Consider the following 23,624-nt stretch of genomic DNA (forward strand, 5'->3'; position numbering starts at 1 on the left):
TTCCTATCCAGTTTATCCTACATCTCCACAGCTGATCAGCGTTAGCAGTGTCAGCTTCAATCAGGGGAAAGGCTCTATTCAGCCCTGAGCGTCTCCTCACAGGCCATACTTACAGGCAGCATGTCCTGTGTGTGTGTAACATTAAGCCCGATTGCTATATTCAAAATGAAGTAAGGCAGCTTGTGACCAGTCCAACTGCTATTAAACTACATTACCTCCCTTTTAAATTGTCTTATTTCTTCCTGTTCTTCGTTTCAGATGTGTGAATGTGCAGATCCATCTGAGCTGTTAAGAACTTGCTGCTCCTCACAGCTCACAATGATTCATTTATACATCAACAGAGATGATAAACACTCGATTCTTCAATCTAACTATTCTTTCCAAAGCCTCCTTAATGAGACCAACAGGATGATTATGACCACTCTTTAGTTTTAATACTTTGTTCAATTGTTTATCTTGCACAGTACAGTACATTGAGTTTCAATGAAGAGGATGGATCAGTATATTGCTGTGAATCTCTATAAATACACACCTTGTACAGATTTAAGTCACATCACTGAAGCCAATATAAATAAATGAGATCTGTGAATTTTTATTGTACAACCCATTGGTATTTCTGTAGCACAGAAAAGATCATCTGGGAGCAAAAAAAACCCACAAACACTTAAATGTACATGGAACCAGACATTTAACATAAAGCAGGTCCGGGGAAGAGAGTGGTATAATTTCACTTCATGTGATTAACTGCATTTTGTTGGCAATGGCTGGAACAGTGAAGGTAAAGATGAGGACAAAAACATCTTGTTTCTGATCTGATTTCCCATGTTGAGGTTTTGGCATGAAATCCAGTTAACTATATCCACAGAGGACCAAAACCAGCTGACACAGTAATCTGGGTTCATGAGCAGCCACATCACTGAATTAAAGTGAGTGTTTCCTTCCTTCTGTTTCTTCTTCTCCATTGCTACTTGTAAGACTGAGTGTGCTCTTTCCTTTTGTTAAATCTAATTTCATTTCATTAGGGTAAAAGTCACTTGCTGCCCTACAAAAAAGGCCCTGAAAATATGGGATGGAAGAGGACACAGTCAAAGTTCAGCCCTGTTCAAGGAGACAACCGATTGTGACGTATTTTATGTAAAATGCTCACAAGACCTGAACCTTTTTCAAGAAAAAGTTTAAATAAATAAACAGTGGGAAAAACCATGTGATGCGTTTGACCTTGTAGAGAGGTTAGGACTGATCAGGAGGGCAGTGTAAAGATGGTGTTAGTGTGAGGGAAGAGGAGGGTTTGGTTCTGTATTCTTCCACAGTATTCAAGCTGCTAAGTCCTTCTGTATATTAGGAAGTGTCTGCAATGGTTCTCTGCAGCCTTTTCTAACACTGACAGTCAGTACTGTGATGGATAAAAACACTGCTAAAAGACATGGATACAAAAACTGACCAATAAACATTCTGTTAGATATACAGTAATCAATCTTTGATCTTGATGTTTTCATCATAAGTTACAGTACGTTCGCTTAATTTGGTATTTTGATGAATCCACCCGCACTCAAACTGCTTCACACACTTCTAAGATTTCCCAAGTTTCCCTTTCAACAATCCCTAGAACACAGATGTATTCAAAGTGGGCCTTGAAATCAAATTAGTGAGCTACCCTGTAGACACTGTGATGTCTCCTCATGGCCACGAGGGGGAAGACTAGCATGTGAGGAAATGTGAATGAACTGGTGTGGCCACAAGTTCCCTTTAGATCTGTGTGATCAATGCAAGACCTATGCTGAACAACAAATGGACCCAGAAATGCAACCAAGAGCAGAGTTTACCTGTTCAGGGTAACATGGTGAGTGAGTGTGATCATCTGGCTGAGCTCCAGTGGGAAGCTGTTTGAACAGCTGCAAAAACACCGAGAGTGTTATGTCACTGCTTGGGTCAGAGCTTAGTGTGTCAAAGTGCATGTATGTATATGTGTATGTCTATGTGTGTATGTGTATGTGTGTGTGTCCTTTGACTGATTTCTAACTGGCTATCACTGTTTGACTTTGAAACATAGCAGCGTATTGTACCTTCAAGAGCTACGAACTGACAAATGAAGGGTTTCGAGATATCTGACCACAGACCAGTTGCTATTGTTCCTTCATCAACATTAGCTTGGCACTTCGTCTGAAGTCATCTACTGACAACATTTAACTCTTTGAGGTATACCGACAAGTTGCTTCAGTCCAAACTGTGTGCAAATGCAGATGATGGAACAATCGTTAACAGGATCTGCATTTCTTCATCCCTCTTCTTCCCCACAATCCGCACCACCCGGTCTCCCCTCTGAAAATCCTCCTCCTCCACATTTTGTCTCCCCGCTCCTCTTCTTCATTTCTGCAGCTGCTTCATCCTGTTGAGGGCGGAGCCTGCCTTGAACCATTCGATCTGCGTCTCGTTGAAGCTGTGGATCAGTTCCAGGGTCTCCTCGCTGCCGTTGCTGTGCTTCACGACCGCGCTCAGAGGCTGGGGAGAAGGAGAGGAAGACGAGAGGCTCTCATCACAGACGCTTTTTGATAACAGGGGAAGAAAAGCCACTTTTCAGCAGCCATGTCCTCTTACCTTCCCTGGAGCAAAGGTTTTGAGTCCTCTGATAGAGATCTTGTCATCAGGGCAGATCTTGTCATAGTCTGACGGGTTGCTGAAGGTCAGAGGCAGCAGACCCTGCTTCTTCAGGTTTGTTTCTGACAGACGGGAGACATATTCATTAACTGAGAGGATGAATGGTATGAAAAAGAACAACATTTACTTCACATAAATTCAGCAAATACCACTAAAGTGATACGCTATTACACAAATCAACAGCAATGGCCCCTCTAGGACTTCTTTTCATACACTGAAGCTGATGACAGTTCCACCATCTCCAGCAGTTACTGTGCAGTACCGTGAATTCTGGCAAAGCTCTTGACGATGATGGCTCTTCCTCCCAGATGCCTGGGCTCCAGCGCAGCATGCTCTCTGCTGGAGCCCTCACCATAGTTGTCATCTCCAACCACCACCCAGGACACACCGTTGGCCTATGCACAACAGGGTGGAAATAGTATTAAGGCGGATTTATACTTGATACAAGGGGTCAACAGGAGCCCTGCTGCAGATATCTATGGCAGTTTAGCACTGTGGCTAAAGGACAGGCTTGCAAAAGTGGTGGTGTGTTGCCAAAGAGCAGCTTTGGCCCAATAATCCGGTACCTGTACCATTCCCCCCTGCAGTCCTCACCTTGTAGTGACGGGCCACATCAGGGACTCCTCCGTAATCCCCTGTCAGGTGATTCTTGATCTTGTTGATGGCATCATTCTCGCTGTTGACTGCACCGATCAGCATGTTGTTGGAGATGTTGTCCAGGTGGCCACGGAACTTCAGCCAAGGTCCAGCAGCACTGATGTGGTCTGTGGTGCATTTGCCCTTCACCTGCGGAGACAGAAAAGGGGAAAGTTGAAAACATTTCCATTCTACAACTCATCTGCAGCATTTAAAGACAAACTGCGACAGGAGGATTCCCTTTCAAAGACCTGACCTTGATGAGGACCTTCATGTCCTCCAGATCTTTCCCGTTCCATTCGTCAAAGGGCTCCAGCAGCTGCAGCCGGTTGCTCTCAGGGCTGACGTCCACCCTAAGGCTGAGGCCTTCGGCAGGCGGGTGCTGGTAGGTGTCCTGGCCTGGGTCAAAGTCCTTGGCAGGTAGTTCATCTCCATTGGGGGGCTCCAGCTTGAACTTCTCACCGTTGGGGGCTGTGAGGTAATCTGTCTCTGGGTTGAAGTTCAGAGTGCCGGCGATTGCGAGGGCAGTGACAATCTGAGGAAGAGGAGGAGATGGAAGGCATTCAGCTTCAAAATGTAAGCTTGATGTTGAACATGTGACAGGATGGATTGGCTTGGAGAGAGTTTACCTCAGGAGAGGTAACGAAGGCGTGTGTAGCAGGGTTAGCATCATTCCTGGCAGTGAAGTTTCTGTTGAACGAAGTGACGATTGTGTTCTTCTCTCCCTTTTTCACATCACGCCTGAATGCAAACATACACAACATAACTCACATAAAACTATTGAATTGAATTGAACTATTGTCACACTGTAAGTCATGGCACAAACACCTACCTGTCCCACTGTCCAATGCAGGGTCCACATGCGTTGGCCAGGACCACACCTCCGACATCACCAAGGATCTTCGACTACAGGAAGACACAAACACATCTGAGCATTTGTCACATCACATGGAGCCGAATCACCAGTGTGACAGAGACGCAACTCCCTGCTTTCTTTGTGCACCAACACTCACATATCCATCTCTTTCGATGGTGGCGCGAATCTGCTCAGAGCCTGGAGTGACTGTGAACTGAGCTTTGCACTTCAGGCCTTTATCCAAAGCCTGCTTGGCCACAGAGGCAGCGCGGCCCATGTCCTCGTAGCTGGAGTTGGTACAGCTGCCAATCAGACCTAAAGGGGGAAGGACCAAATCTCAGAGACGATCTCGCTGAAAACAAACTGCAGGTTTAACAGTGAAACAGCAGAGGTATGACTAAAGCTGCACAGCCTATCCATCCCTGGTCACTTCTTACCAACTTTAACCTCCAGCGGCCAGCCGTTCTTCTCAGCAACAGCACCGACATTAGACACTGGGTGAGCCAGGTCAGGGGTAAAGGGTCCGTTGATGTGAGGCTTCAGCTAGAAAATGAAAGAACACACTGTTCAAGGAACTCAGCTGTTCTGAAATAAATCCAACTCTGAACCTGTCACCCATGCATAGATTTCACAGCAATGTCTGTCAGTCAAGTTTAATTGCAACTGTGCAATATATATCTGATAAAAGTCAAATTCTGCATTTTACTTGGACAGTTTAGGTTCTCCCTCCAGGGTACACCTCATAAATCACCAAAGTGGTGTTAAGTGATCCCTGGCCAGAGACCTTTGTTTCATGTCACCCCCTCCTTGTATTTCCTGTTGCTCTCCACTTTGAACTATGCAACAGGAGCCAGACACACCAAAAGATGATTTCAAAAATAGACGGACCTCGTCCAGATTGAGCTCGATGAGCTCGTCGTACTCGCAGCCTTCATCAGGTACCAACAAGTCAGAGTATTCATCAGCCAGGGCAGCGATCTCTGGGAAGAAACAAGAGGACGAGTGCTGAGACGCTCTCACAAGACACCAAACTTTCCATGAAAATTCACACTGGCACACCCACACACACTGTTTACAAGGTTGAAGCAGACACTTTAGAGCTATTTTTGCTTGTAATCTTGAATTGTTGCATCCATATTTCAGGTGGTGAAATGGTTTACACGTCCAAATCTAAAGCAGAAGTCTGCAATTTGGGTTATTATAGGGAGAAGATGAGTGACAGAGATCCAGGCCCAGATTCACACTCAGAACATTACATTTATCTCAACATTAACATTTTAGAGTTTATTGTCTGTGGATTTTATCCTTTTTCTCTTCCATTGTCTCTGTCACTATGCAAAGGGATAAAACTGTTTAAACTGTGTGACACTGTAAAAGACCAAAGGCCTAAACATACGTCCACGTCCAGTCTTCTCCAGATACGTCCTCATGCGGTGGTTGTAGGGGAAGACAGAGGTCGTTGCTCCGATCTCTGCTCCCATGTTGCAAATGGTCGCCATTCCTGCAAACGCCACACGACAAAACAGATGATTATTACATGTGCCAAACAGCTGAGAAGTGTAATGACGCCAGATTGAAAAAGCTTTTCTTTTACTGACCAGTGCAGGAAATGGAGTCAACTCCTGGTCCATGGTATTCTACAATGGCTCCTGTGCCTCCCTTCACTGTCAGGATGCCGGCCACCTTCAAGATGACATCCTTAGGAGATGTCCAGCCTGAGAGGGTGCCTGTCAGCTTCACACCAATCACCTTTGAGGAGAGATCAGAGAGTTCACTGTGCTGAACAAAAAGTTCAGAGATGGAGAGAAAAAAGAAAACTACCAAAACAGAGTCCCAAGAAGACACAGTTAACAGAATGTGTGCAGTGTGTTGTATTCAGCTGACCTTGGGGCACTTGAGCTCCCAGGGGATTCCAGCCATGACGTCTACAGCGTCTGCTCCTCCAACCCCGATGCAGATGGATCCAAGGCCGCCACCGTTTGGTGTGTGGGAGTCTGTGCCAATTAGCATCACCCCTGGGTAGGCATAGTTCTCCAGGATGATCTGTTTGTATAAAAAATCTGAATGTTAAAGTCACAGTGGCTTCATTTGCTGTCTGATCCAGGCGCTGCATCCAGACTTTAAGGGATAATACCTGATGGATGATTCCAGAACCTGGTTTCCAGAAGCCAACTCCATACTTTGCAGCAGCGCTGGACAGGAAGTTGTAGACCTCTTGGTTGACTTCCTATAATGGGAACCATGACGACAGAACATGTTAACAAGTCATTACAACATTACTTTTTGAGATTTGTGTAATTATCCTGAATAAATAAAATCCCTCACCTTTGCTCGGGCCAGATCCTTCACTCCTCCAGTCTGGGCCTCGATGAGGTGATCACAGTGGATGGTGGAGGGCACGGCCACCTTTGGCAGGCCGCTGCTGATGAACTGGAGCATTGCCATCTGGGCCGTGGCATCCTGCATGGCCACGCGGTCGGGACGCAGCCGCAGGTAGGTGCGACCACGGTCGATATCCTGATTGTGGGGGTCATCGAGGTGGCCGTACACGATCTTCTCTGACAGGGTGAGTGGCCGGCTGAGTCTGGACAGAAAAAAACAGACATTTTTTTTCATATTAGGTTGCTGCATGCAAGCAAGATAATATGAAGACAGGAAAAATAGAAAGATGACCAACGAAAGTAGCTGAAAACACTTGTGTTTTTACATATTGAGATTAAAACAGCGTGGAAAGAAGAACATTATGGTACTAAAAATGTAGCTTGATCCTAACTAAATAATGGGAGTTTCCTCTTCTGGTTTAAGTAAAACATACTTTAGAAATCATAAAGTCTTTCTTTTTTCCACCTCACAGTCCAGTGTTTCACCACTCATCTCTTCATCTTGGCATCTTATAACTAACAGTTCATGCCAGTCTAAACCTCAGGAGTAATTACAGGGCCGAACAAGCAGAAGCCATTGATCTGCACATCCACCAAAGAAACATGTCTGCCCCATGCACACACACACACCCTCCAAAGAAGAACAACTGCACTAGAGTTAGTAAAAGCTACAATTATGACCAAAAAACTAAACTGTGGTAAAGGGCAAACAAACACGAGATTCAAACATTCACACAGATAAGGGCATGTTTGAGGAAACACTGATGCGCGTCAGAGCAAATACACAGTAAAGTAGACCAGGAGGACACTGACCTTTTTCGCACAATGTCCACATTGGATTGGAGCCTCTCATAGTTGACGAAGGAGGTGGGTTCAAAGCGGCTCATAGACACATTGGCCTTGGCTCTGTACGCTGCTGATACATGCAGGCGCCGTGCACCGTGGCCCAGAGCCAGCTGGGGACAACAGCAACAAAAACACGGGCAGCTTAAATTGATTCGCCCTCACACAAAAAGGTTTTTGTACATTTTTTGTCTTCTTTTGAGAATCTTCTTAGAATAGAGCTGAAAGAGCAGATTGAGAATACTGTGTCTAAAATGGTACTGATGGAAAATGAAGTCAGCTAGTGAATGTAAGGCTCTTTTATAGTCCACTCTCAAGCATCAGATATCAGGGTGACACCAGGTGAACATGACCACAAATACAGTTAAGATAAGCTACATCTTACCATTTTCAGATCAAATGGTGTGTGTAAATGTATCTACACTGTGTAATGTTCGCATTATATATAGGTAACAAGAGGACAAGGACCAAATCAGCAGCTCAACTCTTCCAAAATCCATAAACTATCAAAGAAGACACACAAGAGGACAAGCTGTGAAACATCTGAAGGTCTTCAGTGAGCAGACAGTGTGTGCTAAAGATCAGCTGACGCTCAGTGAAAGAATTGACAGTGAACAGCTGAACAAGCTGACTTTTGCTGTTGAGGTGCTAATGGAAAAGATCTGCTGCCAATCAAAAGACAAGCTGATTCAAGTGTTAATGCACTGTTTTGACATCAGTCACAGAACGAGTCAAACTGAGGCTGGGCATTTAATATTCACTTTCTATTAGTCTAAACCAAACCGTGGTATTTCTTATGAGTTACAAAGCACAGATTTTTCATACGTGTAATTCTAAAAGGGCTTTTAATGGCTCAAGTTTCTTCAAGGACCTCACAAACAGTGACAGTGCCCGCTGAAAATGTCAGCCAGTGCTTGCTGTCCAGTGTCATGAACTACTTAACATAGTTTTCAGAGACATTGTTAATCATGTCGATATTAGCAGAGGATGCTCTGGATATCTGCTCTTTTTCTTCTGTATCACCCAGATCGACGTAGACATCAAAGTGAGCTCGTGCAGACGTCACTTAGGGCTCACTTGGAGGTCAGATAGGAGTTTAGGCTCACCTTTATGTGAACTGAAATCTGAACAGCACATTGCTGTTGTTGAACATTACAGCACAGATCCTTAACTTTAAAACGCGCTGAATGAACTGATTTGTCTTGAGGCAATAAAAAAAATGTGTAAGACTGTGTTTGCTGTCTTACGTGCTGTGATTTAACATAGCATGTTTACACATGTCTTTTACACGCTGCTCGCCTGCTGGGAGCTCTAACCTTGTGGTTAACCTTGCTGTTAGACACCAAGCTCCATTTCTAAAACTAACCTAGCTATGCTCATGTAAGAGCTGAGGATATCGGCAATGGGTTCCTGTGAACAGAGACATTAGCTGTGCTTTATTCAGGCAGTGGAAATAGTTGCTGCCCGGTGGACGCGTTCAGTGCAGTCAGGACACGATGACCTGGCCGGCTAGCCGGTGACTGATTCACAGCTTTTTTATGCTCAGCAGAAGCTCCTAGCGTTTTAATTAGGTCAAGTTAAGGTCACAGTGGATTTATAGCAAGTGACATCCTTCACTTATTTGTTAATATGGTCAAATTAGCCAATTTTCGTGTCTTACCTGGAGCCGGGCGACAGTTAAACAGTAGGTTGCCATTTTGTTCACTGACAAAGATGTGTCGGTCAGTGGTGACGTCACAGCTTTGTAAGGCGCCGTCTTGCAGGTCCTTGAAGGACAAAACATGCAGGGTCGTTGCATTTTGTATTTAGATTGTTTTTAAATGTAATTTTGACGTAGTTGTGTTAGCCTCAGTTTTATTATATTTCTAGATTTAATAAAATATAAAATCAAATTGTACCAATGCAAGATATTTTAGTATTCGATTGACTTTTATGCAACTGAAAGGACGAGAAGGATTTTTGTTTTATTTCCACTTTTGTTTTTATCTACTTCTTTTCCATTTTTGACAAAAAAAAAATACAATTATAATGTATGCACTTTTTAAAAAAATACAAACAAGGTGGATGGAGCGAGATAAATTGATAATCGTTTTTCCTGTCGCTCTTTTTGGAGACGCTAGGTGGCGGTAGTGCGACTCCTCACACAAAGTTCACCGGTCAAAGGTGAAAGTTGAACCAACCCGCAGCGTCCGCCTTGCGTTAGCCAACAATGGCTAAACATCATCCAGATTTGATCTTTTGCAGAAAACAAGCCGGCGTCGGTATGTTTAAACAATTTATTTTCACACATGTGCTAACACTGTTATTGTATCTGCTGCTGGTTTGTTATCATTGCTGCTAACCTTAAGATAACGTTAGCAGCCATGCTAATGATAGCGGCATGGATTCCATTATATTAGCCTCGGTGTTAACTTCGGCAGGTCCACAAGGCTAAGTCGCTAGTATGGCTAATGTTTTAGTTTCACAGAACATTGCTTTAGTGTATTTGATAATTGACTTTACTGTAAATATGTGAAATATAAAGACTATTCACTGTAATTTAACGAATGTGAATTAGCTAACGCTAGTTAACTGACTCTGCTTTTCATTCATCAGCTATCGGGAGACTTTGCGAGAAATGTAAGTGTTTCTGTCTATGATTCATATAACAAATTGAGTGTTTTAACCGTCCTGTGTTTTCCCTGAACCTTATAGTAAATATTAAAGTCTCCTGACCTAAGTTTTAGTTTATTTTTTCTCAGTTTGCATCTGTGACAATAACGCCAAGTTATCAGACAGTTTAATCGAAACTGAATATATTCTCGTTCTGATCATCGATGTAGTAATGTTACAAGTAAAGATAAATACAAAGTGTTTGCTGTAAATTGCAACAATATTAACACACTATGCACAGTACATTGTGTACTTACTTATGCGGCCATTGGAAAAACAGTCTGCTCAAAGATCTCTCATTGAGTCGAGGATAGTTTCAGTAATTATTTGTCCTTATATGTGTTATTTTATTCACTACATTATCAAGCAAATACTTCATACAATCAATGATGAAAGTCGTTTGTGGCTTCTGTACATTGACAAACACCCAAAAAAGTACATGTCTTGATAGGGGAAAGATTGATCTGAAAACGCCTTTCTGACCTTTTCCAACTCACCATAATGTCTCCAGTTCTCAGTATTGTTTCAACATTGACATCGGTGGTGAAGGCTGTTACACTGCAAAGATTCATTGATTAGTTGCCAACTATTTAATAATAACCACCCATTATTTTGCTAATTGATCAGTCGATTTGAGGATTTCTTTGACATGACAGTATCCTGAATATCTTTGGGTTGCGGACAATAAAACACCTTAGAGGACGTCATCTTGGGCTTTGAGAAACTCTGATTGATGTTTTTCACCATTTTATAGACCAAAAAACTAATTGATGACTTGAGAAAATAACTGACAAATGAATCGACAATGAAAATAATCATTGTTTGCAGCCGTAGAATACATTCTCAGTCCTCTTGTCCGTCCTTTATTCCCAACAGGTGATGGGAAATGTGTCATCTGCGACTCCTATGTGAGGCCATGCACGTTGGTGCGCATCTGTGATGAGTGCAACTACGGCTCCTATCAGGGACGCTGCGTCATCTGCGGAGGACCCGGAGTGTCTGATGCCTACTACTGTAAAGAGTGCACCATCCAGGAGAAGGATGTGAGTGTCCTGAAGCACACTGCACCTTTTTTTATGTGTGCTGATGCAAATAAATAGAAGAGGGACTGTATAAGGCTGTGGCCTGGTTATATTTAGGAGCTTTTTGTTGTGTTGTATTACTTTGTATGTTGCAGCGAGCCTTAAGGAAACAGATTGCTGTAAATGCAAAGATTTAGTTGCTTTGAGATGAAAAATTAAAGTTTATTAACGGGCTTCTTCCCCCTCTCCGTTTCCTTTCCAGCGAGATGGCTGTCCTAAGATTGTGAATTTGGGCAGCTCCAAAACAGATCTGTTTTACGAAAGGAAGAAGTATGGCTTCAAGAAGAGGTGAAGATGCTCCTGCCAAGTCCCTCTTTTAGTTTTTCAGCTTTTTTTTCTTTCTGTTTTTTTGAAACCTCAATAAATGTTTTTGGACTTTTCAATAAAACTCTCTTTTATATTTCTGTCCTTGTTTGTCCAGCTTGTTTCTTCACATCATCTGACTGAACTTCCTCTACCAGTGTTAAGGTGTTGACAGGTGATAAACTAGTGGAGACTTGATGTTTGAGCTCCACTGTTTTAAGTCAGTGTCTATTTTTTTTTTCTATGTGTGATCATCCTGACGCACACATTTATTCACACCTTGATTCAAATCAGAAGGCAGTATGTTAGTGGTACTCTCACTTATTCTGTATCGTCTAACTGTGTATCTCCTATTTTGGTGATTCTGAATTTGAAGTTGCCTGTTTGGGTTGAGAAAATTCAGTTAGCTGGAAAACGCAGTGTCACTCAGGAAGACGGGGCTGTTGTTCTGAGCTCATGAAAAGTTGACTGTTTAGAAATATGTGTTTTCCACAGGACGTTACAAACAGGATGATCTTATAGAATATGAAGCATTGCTGGATATCCAACTTCCCAACAGTGCATAAAGTAGTTAAAATGAACTCAAGCTTAAACATCTACAGCAGTGAAATGCATCATACACAGTAATGCAGCAGTGGTATTAATCCAACAACACTGACAGCGAGTATTTTACTGCACAGTGAGTACTTTTCATACTACTGTGCTAATAATTTGCTGACATTCTTTTCCTTTAAGTAAGGTTTTGGATGCAGAGTATTTGTGGTGGTATTGCTACTTTCACTTAAGTAAAGGATCTGAACGCTTCTACTACTACTTCCCATTTTCTTTTCAACCTGGTTTCATCTCGTATTGACTTCACTGTTGATCTGAGCTTCAGCTCATTTTATTTCTAAATGAGCTGCTCACTGCTAGACAGAGATCACCTCTTCAAGAATAAGCCTTTATTTATACACACTGTATGAATAATGAGCGATGTCTGAACGGTAGACGAAAATTTAGGCTGAACAAGTCCAAGATTTCACCTCCAACTGCCTTTAATGAGGCACCAATGAAAGACATCTAACACTTCATAATTTGATTGCCTGGTGTCTGTCCAAAACTGAACTGTATCTGAGGGGGCTGACTGGCAACGAAGGAAAACATCAGTCTGAGTTTTATTCGGCTGCTGAGTCACAGTGAGTCTCCAGCACTGCTTCACTGTGACATGACCTGATCTCTATCCTGAAACTCAAATGCAATTCTCTGCTGCTCTTACATCAGCAGTGCACTTGGAGATTGGCTGATGAAATTACAAGTCAATAAAATACTTAGGTTCCATTTCTTAACGTCATTTTATTTTAGAATATCAAACTTCCGGCGTGCTTTGAGGAATGTTATCAAGCGCTGTTTTAAGTCTGTGCTGGCACATGAAAAGCAGTCATTAAATACTCTATATGTCGCCAGATTAGACCATTCGAATTACTCTCAACATGATCTTACATTGTAAGAAGAATGACATGACATTTTTTTTTTTTTTTTTTGTATCATGGTGTCAGCTAAATTAGAAATCATTATTACGCCTTAATATGAGCACAGGCTGCTATTCTGTAGCACCCTCAATTCTTCCAGCATACAGCTTCACAGTTGTGTTTCTGCTGTTTTCTGCTCAGTCTAAGAGACTCTGGACTACAGCATCAGCAAATGTTTTCAAGCTTTGAATTCATTATTCTAAAAACTTGGCATTGTTTAACATACTTCTAGGGTTGCTTGTGTAAAAAATGCATTTGCCATAATATATCATATATTACATAGAATCAAACGGGAGTCCGGTGCTTATAATTTTATGTCTTGTAGGAAAACCGCAGGAAACTCCACACTTTGAGACTTTCTCAACAAGGCTTTATTTATACATACTGTATATACAAGACACAAAAGGTAGCCACACTCAAAATGCCAAAGCATTTCTTTCAAAAGAAATACAAAGACGGAACCAGGAAAGTTAAAAACAACCCCTCAAAGTTAACAAATTGACCTGTTGTAGATAGAAGGCAGATGCAATCTTATCTTACTATATATATCTATAGCAGAAAATGTAAAAAAAAGATAATATATATATATATATTCAATCGAGTCAGGAAGCTCATCATCATCATCTTTGTCAGAGTTATTGTAAAAATTGAAATCTAAAAGTTACACTTCAGAGACATCATGATGAAGAAAGTGACTCATCGTGGCTGAAAACAATGATGTTGGGAGTAAAAGTGTTTTCACAAAAAAAATGTACAATCCTGACTTTTAGTTTTACTCCACAAGAAAGATTTACCGTGTCTGTCCATGAGAACGAAACAAGCACAGAGCAACACCAGATGGAGCTGTTCACTGCAGGGTGTGATTAAAAAAAAAAAGGTTCAACTCTCAGGATATTGTTCACATATGGACACATGATTAAAAAAAAAACAAACCACACTGAATATATTTTGGTAAAAAGTCACTATAGCTACGGATGGAAGCACAGCAGCAAAGAACAAGTTCTCCTTTTTGTCAGAAGTGGACAGTAGAATAATCCTGGAGTTAAGTTCCATGTTAAATTTGGGCTGTTGCGTTCGACAGTACACCCCCCCACCCCACCCCACCTGTAAACTGGCAGACCACACACTGCATTGAAATGGCTTTAAGAGTTCTGGGGGTTCCTTGTTGATGACAGATCCCCTGATACAGTCTGGAGCTGCTGAGGCTTCCTGGTTTGTCAAAAAACAACTTTAAAAACCAGCTGGCAGCAGAAACTAATGAACACGTTGGGTGATATCAACACATCCTAAAAAGCTGACAGCTGATACCTTCTAAATGCACATGTGACCCCTGTCAAAGGTTTCTGAACACTTGGTTTTGAGTTTCAAGCAACACATTGTCACAAATAGGCGAGTATGAGCTCGATTACTCTCATCAGCAGACAACAGGTCACCTCCGCCTGCCTTTAACGAGGCACTAGCTTAACTCCTGTTAGCATTTTCAGCCATTAAGCACTCGATCATTATGGAGGGCAAATGTCAGATGACAGTGCAGGCAGTTAGCTCTTACAATGACACTGCTCGATATCTATCCAAAACTGAACAGTAGTTCAAAAACTTGACTTGCACTGATTTTAGGCTACAACAATTTACAGTACATGCATCAGTGGAATCTACACACGACACTTCTGAAGCGTTACTGATGTAAATGGACGAGTCAAGGCTGACCACCTGCCGAGGGCAGAGCAGGCGTCCTACCTGATGACAAAAACGACACGAGAGCGACAGTGACAGTGACTGAACGATGGAGAGCAGAGCGTTTGCATACAGCTCTGCACTGCTGGTAACGACGACTTGTACATGAAGAGAAGTGAACATGGCCGCACTTTGTTTTGCCGCGTCACCGCGATCCCCTGAAGAAGCTTAAATTATTGGAAATGTCACAGTTAAAAGTTTTTGTGGGCCAGGAAAAGCCCAGCTCTTCACACAATCTGCCACATCGTGAGAGAAATTTGAAAACAAAAGTGGACAAGTGGGTTTTCCCACAATTCAATAAAAAGGCGAAAAGAACTGAAAGCAACCTGGAAATTTCTGCAACACTACAAGAATGGCTGTCAATCTAGTCTAAACTGTTGCAGCACCACCTATCTCATATGAAAAACTGACAAATAAAACTCAGTTTCTCCAAAATAAACATTAAAAATGATCTCATTCGGCCAAAGGCGTACAAAACATGATAAAGGCGCACGTCAAAGAGGTGCACCGAAGAAGCACTTGAATATCCTCACACTCGTCTCACTCATGTGGATGGTAAATTAAAAAAAAAAAAAGCCACTGCATCTCCGTGGCACATCCCTCTTGCCACCACACACGCGTTCTCCTCCTCTTCTTCATCTGATCGATTCTAGCGTTTTCACACACCGTCACCGCTGCTTTGATTTATTGATTCATGAGGAAAAACAAATGAATAAATCAAGTGCTGTCTATTGGTCTTCTGGCACCTCACTTGAAAGAGAAGAGAAGAAGGACGGAGGAGGGGAGGAAGGAGAGGGAGAGAGGGCAACATTAAACATCTGGAACACAAGGTCACATGGTTTTAGACGAGCTCTGACCGCTGCGGGGTGAGTCACCCAATCAAGAGGCTGAATTAAAAACGACTCGTATCAGGAAGTAGAGTACTCAACGTAACATCCCATAGCAGGCAGTCATTCATATGAGGCTGATGTCTACCCAGGGTGCATCTGGCCCAGCTCTGCTCAGGAGGCAGGGGTCTATTTTTATTTTTTTCGGATCTGCGAACTCAGATTTAACCTCTAATGTGGTTGTATTAGTCTCAAAGCGGTATTCCTCTCCCTCCTTGCATGTGGACTCCGTAACCCAACAGTCAAACGGTGTATTTGGTATCTGTCGGCCAAACTCGCGTCTCTAACCTGACGTGTTAAAAACAAAGCGACTGGTACTGAGCTAGCTGCTATAAGGATGTCCGTTTAGTCCCACTATCCCTTACAGCTCTCCGAACTTGTCCTCGTAGCGACCCACGACGTTCTTGTAGCGGCCGCACTCCTTCCGTAGCTCGGCGACCTCCGTCCGCAGCGCCGCGTTCTCGCGCTCCAGGAAGGCTGCTCGGACGGTAATCTGATTCTCCTTTAACCTGCGGGCGTCACGTGAGCGTTTGGCGGCCATGTTGTTCTTCTTCCTTCTCTGCCAGTACTTGTCGTCCTGGAGAGGTGGAGGAGAGAGAGAGAGAGGCGACAGCGGGGTTGGACTGAGTCAAGAAACACAACACCAGACGCCACCACGCTCTGAGGCAGCCTGTTGAGCAGGCTTATTCTGAGAAACATCAACCCACGAGCTCAAATCTGAAAACGGCAGAGTGCAAAACATGGCAACCAGCCAGGCTCTCCTTTGTGCATGTAAACAAAACCCATGCACTGAGGCAGACTGGGCAGGAAGGAAACATCTATTTGTAAATGAGTAGACTGCTGAGTCACTGTGAGTCTCCACAAGTGCTTCACTGTGACATGACCTCATTTCTACCCTGCAAAACAAACCCTCGACTGCATCAGTGGTGCACTTGGAGACCGGCTGATGAAATTACAAGGCAATAAAATATTTGCATTCCATTTCTTTAGGCAAACATTATTTTATGATGATATCAAATTTCCGAGTTATGGAAAACGATCATTAAATAAAAAATAAACTGCACAATCTCAGTGAAACAAACTGCTGAGGCTGCCTCTTTCCCTCGCAGCGTACCTTCTGTTCCTCAGGCACAAACACCTTCTTGGCCTTTTTGATCATAGGTTGCGGCTTGAGCTCTTCCTCGGAGAACTTGTGTTTGCGGGGGTCAAACAGCTCGCCTCCAGGCACGCTGGACAGGACCAGGTCGGTGGGATCTGGCTCGTAGTTGATTTCGACCTCGACGTCGTCGGGGCTGATGGGCTCGGGCGTCACTCTGTCCTTTTCGGTGGTCACCTCTGAGCAGATCGAAGAGGAACACGAGAACTGAAGGTCAGCGAGACTGAGTACAGTGACAGGATGCATTTTTAAAAAATGATTGTTTCTTTCCACCTTAACACAAAAAGGAAGAATTCAAATTTTAAGAACTCTCATAGAAAATGACATCTGGAATTTGCTGAATCTGCCAGCTTCTACACATCTGAGTAACTGATCGATTGAGAGGTCAGTGGTGACCTTCATCTTCCACTGCTTGTCTTACACTCTTTGCAGGGTGGGTGGGTGGGTGTTCTAACATGTCAACACGTACCGACTGCTGATAATCCTGTGGTTAACTCTGCTATCTTTGCTAAACAGGATCTATCTATCTATCCATCTATTTCTGCCATCAACCATTACCACCCACAGCTTGTTTCAGGACTAACTGACACTCTGAGATCACCCCGGGGTCACAGCACATCACCTGTGACATGTGTGACAGAGGCAAATACTTACACATAATTGCAATATGAAAAACATGAGCATACATTCACTGATGCTGGCACATTTTAATCTTCTGGTCAGACCCATTTGTGTCTAAATGGGATCTAACATAACCCAAACACCCGATTTTCTGCCTTGTAAAATACAGATAGTAAGAGTTATGTGAACCCCTGCAGCTGTCTAGTTTCTGCTCCTCAGACCTCCACTCACCTGTGGTAACATCATAGATGATATCAGACTCGTTCTTGGTGATGATGACCACTTCCTCCTCACACCTGTCCAGCTCCTGAATGGGCAGCAGGGCTGCTTGAGACACGCTCGCAGACTTGGTAACCTTCACCTGGGCCGCCTTTGGTTTCTTCGTCTCCATGGCGCTTGTTTCTGGGCTGCCCTTAGGGGAGTCCTCATCAGGCAAGGTGGGGATGCCGTTCTCCATGAGGAACTCCTCGAGGTCCATGTACTCCAGGTGGAAGTTTTCACCATCGTAGGGAATGGTTTTCTCCCAGATGGCGGGGGTCAGGGCGGCTGAAGGACCAATATCGCCACCTCCTCCGCCCAGGTCGACATCATCTCCCAGACACAGCTTTTCCTTACTGGTTTCTGAAATACAAGAAAGATCCATATTCACATTACATGCAGTCTTCATGACACATCATCAGACTGGAGGTTTGAGTCTAATCTTACGAAGGTCAACGAGAAAACTGGTCAAGCGAAGCTCAACTGACAGTTCACCCTGTCTGAAGGGGTGGGACTTCTTCTGTTTTTCCTATCCAAAGAACTCAATGCCAGAAATGTCCCTCGGGTGTGAAACTTCAACAGGAAAAGGACGGGGTCTATGTTCCCACAGCTGCAAACTGCTGCAGAACACCTCAACTCTGCAGAAAACAGCATCCAGCCAGTGTTCTCTCAACTTCATCAGTGTCTGGATATCAATGTGACACTAAAAACTGAATATTTTTGTCACTTATCGCAGACGTGGTTAACTTTTAAATGGACTGTTGTTAAGAAGTCATCTGACACTGAAACCTTTTAGTGGACAGCACAGTGAGCACAAGCATGAATGAAGGTGAGCCTGTGGACTCACATAAAACAGCTGGGACGCACAAACTTTCACATGTGGCGCTTTCCGACATTCATTTGTGTCATTAAAACACTCACTGCGACTGAAAGGAGCGAACTTTCGGTCGAAATATCTGCATTTAACTGACGGGCGTGTTCAGAAAAGTCTGGATGCTGAGGTGGGTCTCAGCGATGACTGACGCAGCTCTGTCGCCATCCGCCGATCACTCTAAAATTAAAGCCGTAGACTCTTTTTTATAGGTTAGTACACGTTTTGTTGAAGATAGTAAAATGTTGAAAATGGTAAGAGATTTTATTTTTCCCGTGCAAATAGCAGACCAAAGCTTTTGCCTGCAGGTGTCGCCATTTTCTGCATCAAACTCTTCGACACAGTGAACCACTTTGAGCACAACAGCTTCGAAATGTTTCGGTGGTTCAAAAAGCTTCATTTGCATCAGTCGATGGCTCTCAGACTGTGGGCTCCATCATGCGCCCCGTGTACACATGTTAAAATGGATGCACTTGTGTTAACTCCGAGGGGAAGTCTCTGTCGGCTGCGTTGTTATGACCCCGTTTGTTTTCACGTGTTTTCGCCTTTTTTTCGGCTAAGCTCGTTTTAAACCTACATCGGTCGCTTCCTCCCCTCCCCCCGACAATTTGCTGCACTTACCGTCGTCGCCGTCCAGAATATTCGGCGGAGGCATTTCCATTATCTTCTTCAAAACCACAGGGAATGAACTGTGGGCCCCTGTGGCCGTTTCCAGTGTTATGAGGATCGGCTCTCCCGACATTTTCCCCCCTTGTTGTTACTGTGATCCACGTAGCGAGTAGCGACTGACCCAAAGGGCTCTGCAGTTGTCCTGTTTGCTCGATAAGGTTAGCTATCCTCGTATCAATGTCGTTCCGGCTGTCTCGTATGTTTTTAAAACCACAAAATTCACGCTGAAGTGTGACAACGAACGTCGATGTATCCCCCGAAATTAGCTCCGCTGCCCCACTTCCTCGAAAAACTAAGCAGCCGGGAGGTTTTGGTGTTAAAGATAAGCCACACCTCCTCTTCACAGATCCCCACCCAGCCCTTGTTTTTGATTGGTGGACCATACCCTATAGTTATGAATATTCAATCAAATCGTTCCAATGGGGGCGGGAATTCTAGTGAAGAGACAATAGCTGCTGCCAGTCTCAAGTAGCTGAGCTGTCATTGGTTGACCGAGTTACATATGTTCCACTATATACGTTAACTGAAAAACGTGCCATGAACCAAAAACATTGACGTCACTGACCTGGATCGAATTCGTTTCTGCAGTGATCGGCGTCATTCATGAAAGTTTGCTTTTTTATCCAGATCTTAAACGGTGTTTCACATTGAACGCACAGATAAAGGCCGACAGACGGGCTTTACAACTTTCAGTGAAGTGTGTCAAGTTGCGTCAGTGAATGTCTCTGCTGTGCCGTCGCATCAACACCGATTCCATTTCTTTTAATCTTGCAACTTCATTCATTATTCATCTCCTAGCAAAACACTGCCTAGGATGTATATACATATGGCCAACGTAATGCTGCTCCCCATACATGGCTCCGCTCACGTGCAAAAACACGTGCGGCTGCCGGCCTTACATATCTGCAGGCTCCGACCAATGGAGCGGCGGCGGCACGCGTGCTCACATGCAGAAACAGCAAAAATGCAGACACGCACTGAAGACGCACGTATAGGTTTTAAGTTACATTGCTGCAGCCCAGTAGACACCCCAAGGGCAAAGATTCGCGTGTAACACCACAGTCCTTGTTGTGTTGTGGCCCCCACAGCACGGATCAATACAAGTAAGCTGCTCGTTGTGTTTACTGTGTAGCAGGAAAATAAGAAGGTCAATTTTGTGCGACTTATAGAAAACATACAAGGTAAATCTCATTTAGGAAAAAATGCTTATTTTTCATTTGTTAAAGAAAACAAAACAGTACAGTTCCAAACAAAACAGGATGTAAGAGGTCTTGATCTTCAACAAAACATGGTTCTAATATAAGTACATCCTGTTCTCTTTGACAGAGGAATATAAATAGAGGCTGGATCTCACATAACATCCAATTTTCTCTCCAAAGTGTTTAGCGATGTCTCTAAAGGGGTTAGGTCAGTCTATTTGTACCCAACCCAGGGTTTTACAGCAGTGCTGATGCTGGTGGGGGCCTCTTCCTCCCATGTTGCTTACATGTGTCACACACAATCTGTTTTTGGCACAACATTATGAGGGGAGACCAAACCTTCAAGGTCAGCTCTTCCAGTGAGCCAGTGTTGGATTCACAGTGAACATCACCTTCAAAATACTTAATTTAAAACATATGGTATTAAACTAATGGCACAAACATTTCTCCACATTACTCCAGAAATATTACTCTCAAGTCAACGATAAAGGCAGGACTTTCAGCACCTTCCATTTAAGTTCCTGCGATCATTGACCATAAAGTAAGAATCTCGTACTCGTGTTCATGCACATCTCTACACAATTCTACGCTGACATTTCCCAAACAAGATCATCGTATTTTTAGTTTGCAGGCACTCGTCACCTTGACATCATGTGTGTGAGTTGAGACAGGAGCATGTTCTTGCCCTGCTATTTCACATAAACACCTTAGCTGGCAGGTGCAGACATGGCCAGACACAGCAGCAGACACGGACTATCTTGGCTCACGTGGATGCATGGTCCCAAATCTAATCAGTCCACGATGCCATTTCCGTGTCTGGGACAGTTAATAAAAAGTGAATGGATTTCTCTGAAAACAAGCTTTGTCGTCAGCATGACTGCGCGGTTTGGAACAAAATAGATTTCACTGACACGTCAACTTAACCAGAGCCACACGTTCGTACTGTGCATGCACATTGGAAATGTGCAAAGTATCATTACTCACTATCACACACAGTGAAAACAGCCCACGTTCAGAGCAGATAGTGAGCCCTGCGTGAGATCATCTACATAAAGATGTGACTTAAAGTGCACATGTTAGGTTCTGTCCCATGGGTGCAACAGTTAACAACACAATCTAAAAATAAAGAAGGCGACGCTTTGAAGCCTACATAGTAAATTCTTAGCAAGTGCACGTTGAGGGTCCTGCAGTGCACATACAAACAGGCAGGCAGGGAATCATGAAATCTGCTCTGTGCTGGTACACTGTCTCTGCACACCCTGCAGATCATGATCACGGACTGTAGGGTGTTATGCTTTAATCGTTGGAATAAAAGGAGCCATTCAGCTGTCAAAAATCTAAATCTGAGAGAAGACAATTAGAGTCACGAACCCCATGACTTCATCTCACACTCCTGCCAAACTCCTAAAGACACTGTGAACATCTTCAGACAGCTCTAAAAGCCTTAAATAATTAAGTACCTCCAAATAATTTCTGCACAGCTGCAATATTCTGGATCCAAACTACTGCAACTACTACAAATCCAAAACTGCCAAAGCAGCTCTATTCTACTCTAACATGGAAGAGAGAGCATGACGATTAGACATTTGCGAAATGTTTTGTGGGGCTCCTGTAACACAACACACAACAGACTGAGAGGTGATTGTGACATCCTGTTTAATGGGGCCAGCAGCAACAGTACACCTCTCAATGTAATGGCATTATTCAACTCTAATCTGATTTATCCAAACACCATCCGCAGAAGGCAAACAGAGCCATCTAGTGATTTAATCAGGAATCTATGGACCCCTTCACACATGCACATCCACTCAAGCCTGACAGACGAAAGCAGGTGACAGACACAGATGCACACAGGCTGGGGGTTACATCAGCACAGAACTGCCTTCACCATCACTTCGATTTGACCACAAACATTCACTCAGGACCAACATCAAACAGATGGACAATAGCAGGACCACAGTGTGCTCGCTTGTCAGCAGAGGGAGCTTTGTTCTCCTTTATCTGATCAACACATCAAGGACAGGATTTGTTTAGGCAAAAAGAACACTGATGTGTTTCAGCGATCGCCCACCAAACATGTGCTTCTGGTGAAGCTGCTGGTGCTGAAGGACACTTGTGGGATCTGTTAAAACAAAGATGCAGCAGGACAGAGACACCCTGCTGGCAGCAACTGTTTGTTTTTGTCACTACACAGGCAAACCACTGTCATGGTGTGAGTGGGCTGACATTAATCGCAGCTTTTATATGATTACTGAGCTGAGTTTGGGGTCTAAAACACATGGATATAATGGTTAAGCGGGCAGAGACATTAACTGATCATCTTACTACAGTAGACAAACATACATTCAGAAAGTGTGATACATCTAAGTTAAGGTCCGCAAAGACATTTTAAACAGGCCGCTTTACAATATGATGAGGGCCAAAAAGTTTGATACCAAAATATGAATCATTTCACTGCTCCACTGTTATCTTCCCAGACCCCAGGACCATTACAGATGGTGCTTTTCTTTAAAAAGAGCTGGAAAAGTACTGATGCTACTGAAGACCGAGTGTCTGCGCTGCTTCTGAGGGAAATGGGGTAGATTCTGGCAACCTTTGCTCTCTAACTAAAGCCAGAGAGCAGAGCCCTGCAGTCCAACCACTGGCACAACTCCCCTTCCAGCTCAGCTGACAGCGATTACGCAACAAGCATGCAGTTGTTTGCAGAAACTTCAGAAACAGTGCATGAATGGTGATCCTCCTTGGCCTTTGCACGAAAACAAACCCTTAAGTCCCGGAGCTGAATGCAACTTTAATTAAAACTTCAACAAAACACACTGCACTGTGTGAGTGGACAGCCACTTACCATTTTCCTCAAAGTTGGGGAGAGTAAATGGATGCTCAAGAAGAGCCCTGAAAACCTCCGGGATCTCTGCAGACATGTTTTTTTTCCCCTTTAAACTGCAATTAGGTCAACAGATGTGTCAGCGCAGGTCAGCAGCTCAAAAGAGGTGATATTAGAATAAAATGAGAAGACGGCACTAGATCCAGATGGCCGAGTGACGGGCCCCACAGCCCCCGTGCAGAACTACGAATGACAAAACTTTCACAGGTCACACTACGAACTCCCCACAAGTTATTTAACGCGGCCCGCCCCCACAGCTCCCGTGTAGCCAATCAGCGGCGTGCATTCCTGCAACAATCGCCAGAAAGAGCAACGATCGCTCGGTAAATGTGTCCATCGCAGCGGTGACAGCCAATCACGAGCCGAGTGTGGATTACCTAAGGTTAAAAAAAAAAAAAAAAAAAAAAAAAGGGAAAAGAAGTGGGGACC

General features: G+C 43.7%; 3 protein-coding genes across 5 annotated transcripts; 1 reads left to right on the forward strand and 2 right to left on the reverse strand.

Annotated features, from left to right (window-relative positions):
- Positions 1 to 568: 568 nt before the first annotated feature.
- Positions 569 to 9,083, reverse strand: aco2 (aconitase 2, mitochondrial). Its single transcript, XM_076759943.1, has 17 exons — positions 9,032 to 9,083; positions 7,342 to 7,484; positions 6,473 to 6,731; positions 6,282 to 6,374; positions 6,032 to 6,190; positions 5,746 to 5,896; positions 5,544 to 5,648; positions 5,036 to 5,127; positions 4,585 to 4,690; positions 4,305 to 4,462; positions 4,124 to 4,197; positions 3,921 to 4,032; positions 3,548 to 3,826; positions 3,250 to 3,441; positions 2,918 to 3,050; positions 2,596 to 2,717; positions 569 to 2,499 (listed from the first exon to the last, which is right to left on the reverse strand). The coding sequence occupies exons 1-17, from the start codon at positions 9,065 to 9,067 to the stop codon at positions 2,365 to 2,367; spliced, it is 2,349 nt and encodes a 782-aa protein (XP_076616058.1). The 5' UTR covers positions 9,068 to 9,083; the 3' UTR covers positions 569 to 2,364.
- Positions 9,084 to 9,523: 440 nt separating this feature from the next.
- phf5a (PHD finger protein 5A) lies at positions 9,524 to 11,513 on the forward strand. The gene is made up of 4 exons (XM_076760301.1): positions 9,524 to 9,632; positions 9,967 to 9,990; positions 10,900 to 11,066; positions 11,308 to 11,513. The coding sequence occupies exons 1-4, from the start codon at positions 9,581 to 9,583 to the stop codon at positions 11,395 to 11,397; spliced, it is 333 nt and encodes a 110-aa protein (XP_076616416.1). The 5' UTR covers positions 9,524 to 9,580; the 3' UTR covers positions 11,398 to 11,513.
- Positions 11,514 to 13,271: 1,758 nt separating this feature from the next.
- tefa (TEF transcription factor, PAR bZIP family member a) lies at positions 13,272 to 23,405 on the reverse strand. Of its 3 annotated transcripts, none has more exons than XM_076760098.1 (5): positions 23,157 to 23,405; positions 17,546 to 17,935; positions 16,652 to 16,872; positions 15,903 to 16,114; positions 13,272 to 15,400 (listed from the first exon to the last, which is right to left on the reverse strand). In XM_076760098.1, exons 1-5 carry the CDS (start codon positions 23,230 to 23,232, stop codon positions 15,379 to 15,381), a joined length of 921 nt encoding a protein of 306 aa, XP_076616213.1. In that variant the 5' UTR covers positions 23,233 to 23,405; the 3' UTR covers positions 13,272 to 15,378. The 3 variants fall into 3 exon arrangements, with proteins under 3 accessions (XP_076616213.1, XP_076616212.1, XP_076616214.1); XM_076760097.1 differs by lacking the exon at positions 23,157 to 23,405 and adding an exon at positions 19,065 to 19,456; XM_076760099.1 differs by lacking the exon at positions 13,272 to 15,400 and having other exon boundaries at positions 15,683 to 16,114; positions 23,157 to 23,396.
- Between the last annotated feature and the right edge of the window lie 219 nt (positions 23,406 to 23,624).

Source organism: Chaetodon auriga, chromosome 20 (assembly GCF_051107435.1).
Source record: "Chaetodon auriga isolate fChaAug3 chromosome 20, fChaAug3.hap1, whole genome shotgun sequence".
Lineage (NCBI taxonomy): Eukaryota > Metazoa > Chordata > Actinopteri > Chaetodontiformes > Chaetodontidae > Chaetodon > Chaetodon auriga.

Excerpts from the sequence above, each read along its gene's own strand:
- tefa (XM_076760097.1), bottom strand. The coding sequence starts at position 19,185 with ATGTCGGGAGAGCCGATCCTCATAACACTGGAAACGGCCACAGGGGCC. Across the intron at positions 16,873-17,545 it reads CATCTATGATGTTACCACAG|AGGTGACCACCGAAAAGGAC; the intron begins GTGAGTGGAGGT and ends CGATCTGCTCAG. Across the intron at positions 16,115-16,651 it reads TTGTGCCTGAGGAACAGAAG|GACGACAAGTACTGGCAGAG; the intron begins GTACGCTGCGAG and ends CCACCTCTCCAG.
- aco2 (XM_076759943.1), bottom strand. The coding sequence starts at position 9,067 with ATGGCAACCTACTGTTTAACTGTCGCCCGGCTCCAG. Across the intron at positions 7,485-9,031 it reads TAACTGTCGCCCGGCTCCAG|CTGGCTCTGGGCCACGGTGC; the intron begins GTAAGACACGAA and ends TGTTGTCCCCAG. Across the intron at positions 4,033-4,123 it reads TGCATTGGACAGTGGGACAG|GCGTGATGTGAAAAAGGGAG; the intron begins GTAGGTGTTTGT and ends GTTTGCATTCAG.
- phf5a (XM_076760301.1), top strand. The coding sequence starts at position 9,581 with ATGGCTAAACATCATCCAGATTTGATCTTTTGCAGAAAACAAGCCGGC. Across the intron at positions 9,991-10,899 it reads CGGGAGACTTTGCGAGAAAT|GTGATGGGAAATGTGTCATC; the intron begins GTAAGTGTTTCT and ends TATTCCCAACAG. Across the intron at positions 11,067-11,307 it reads GCACCATCCAGGAGAAGGAT|CGAGATGGCTGTCCTAAGAT; the intron begins GTGAGTGTCCTG and ends TTTCCTTTCCAG.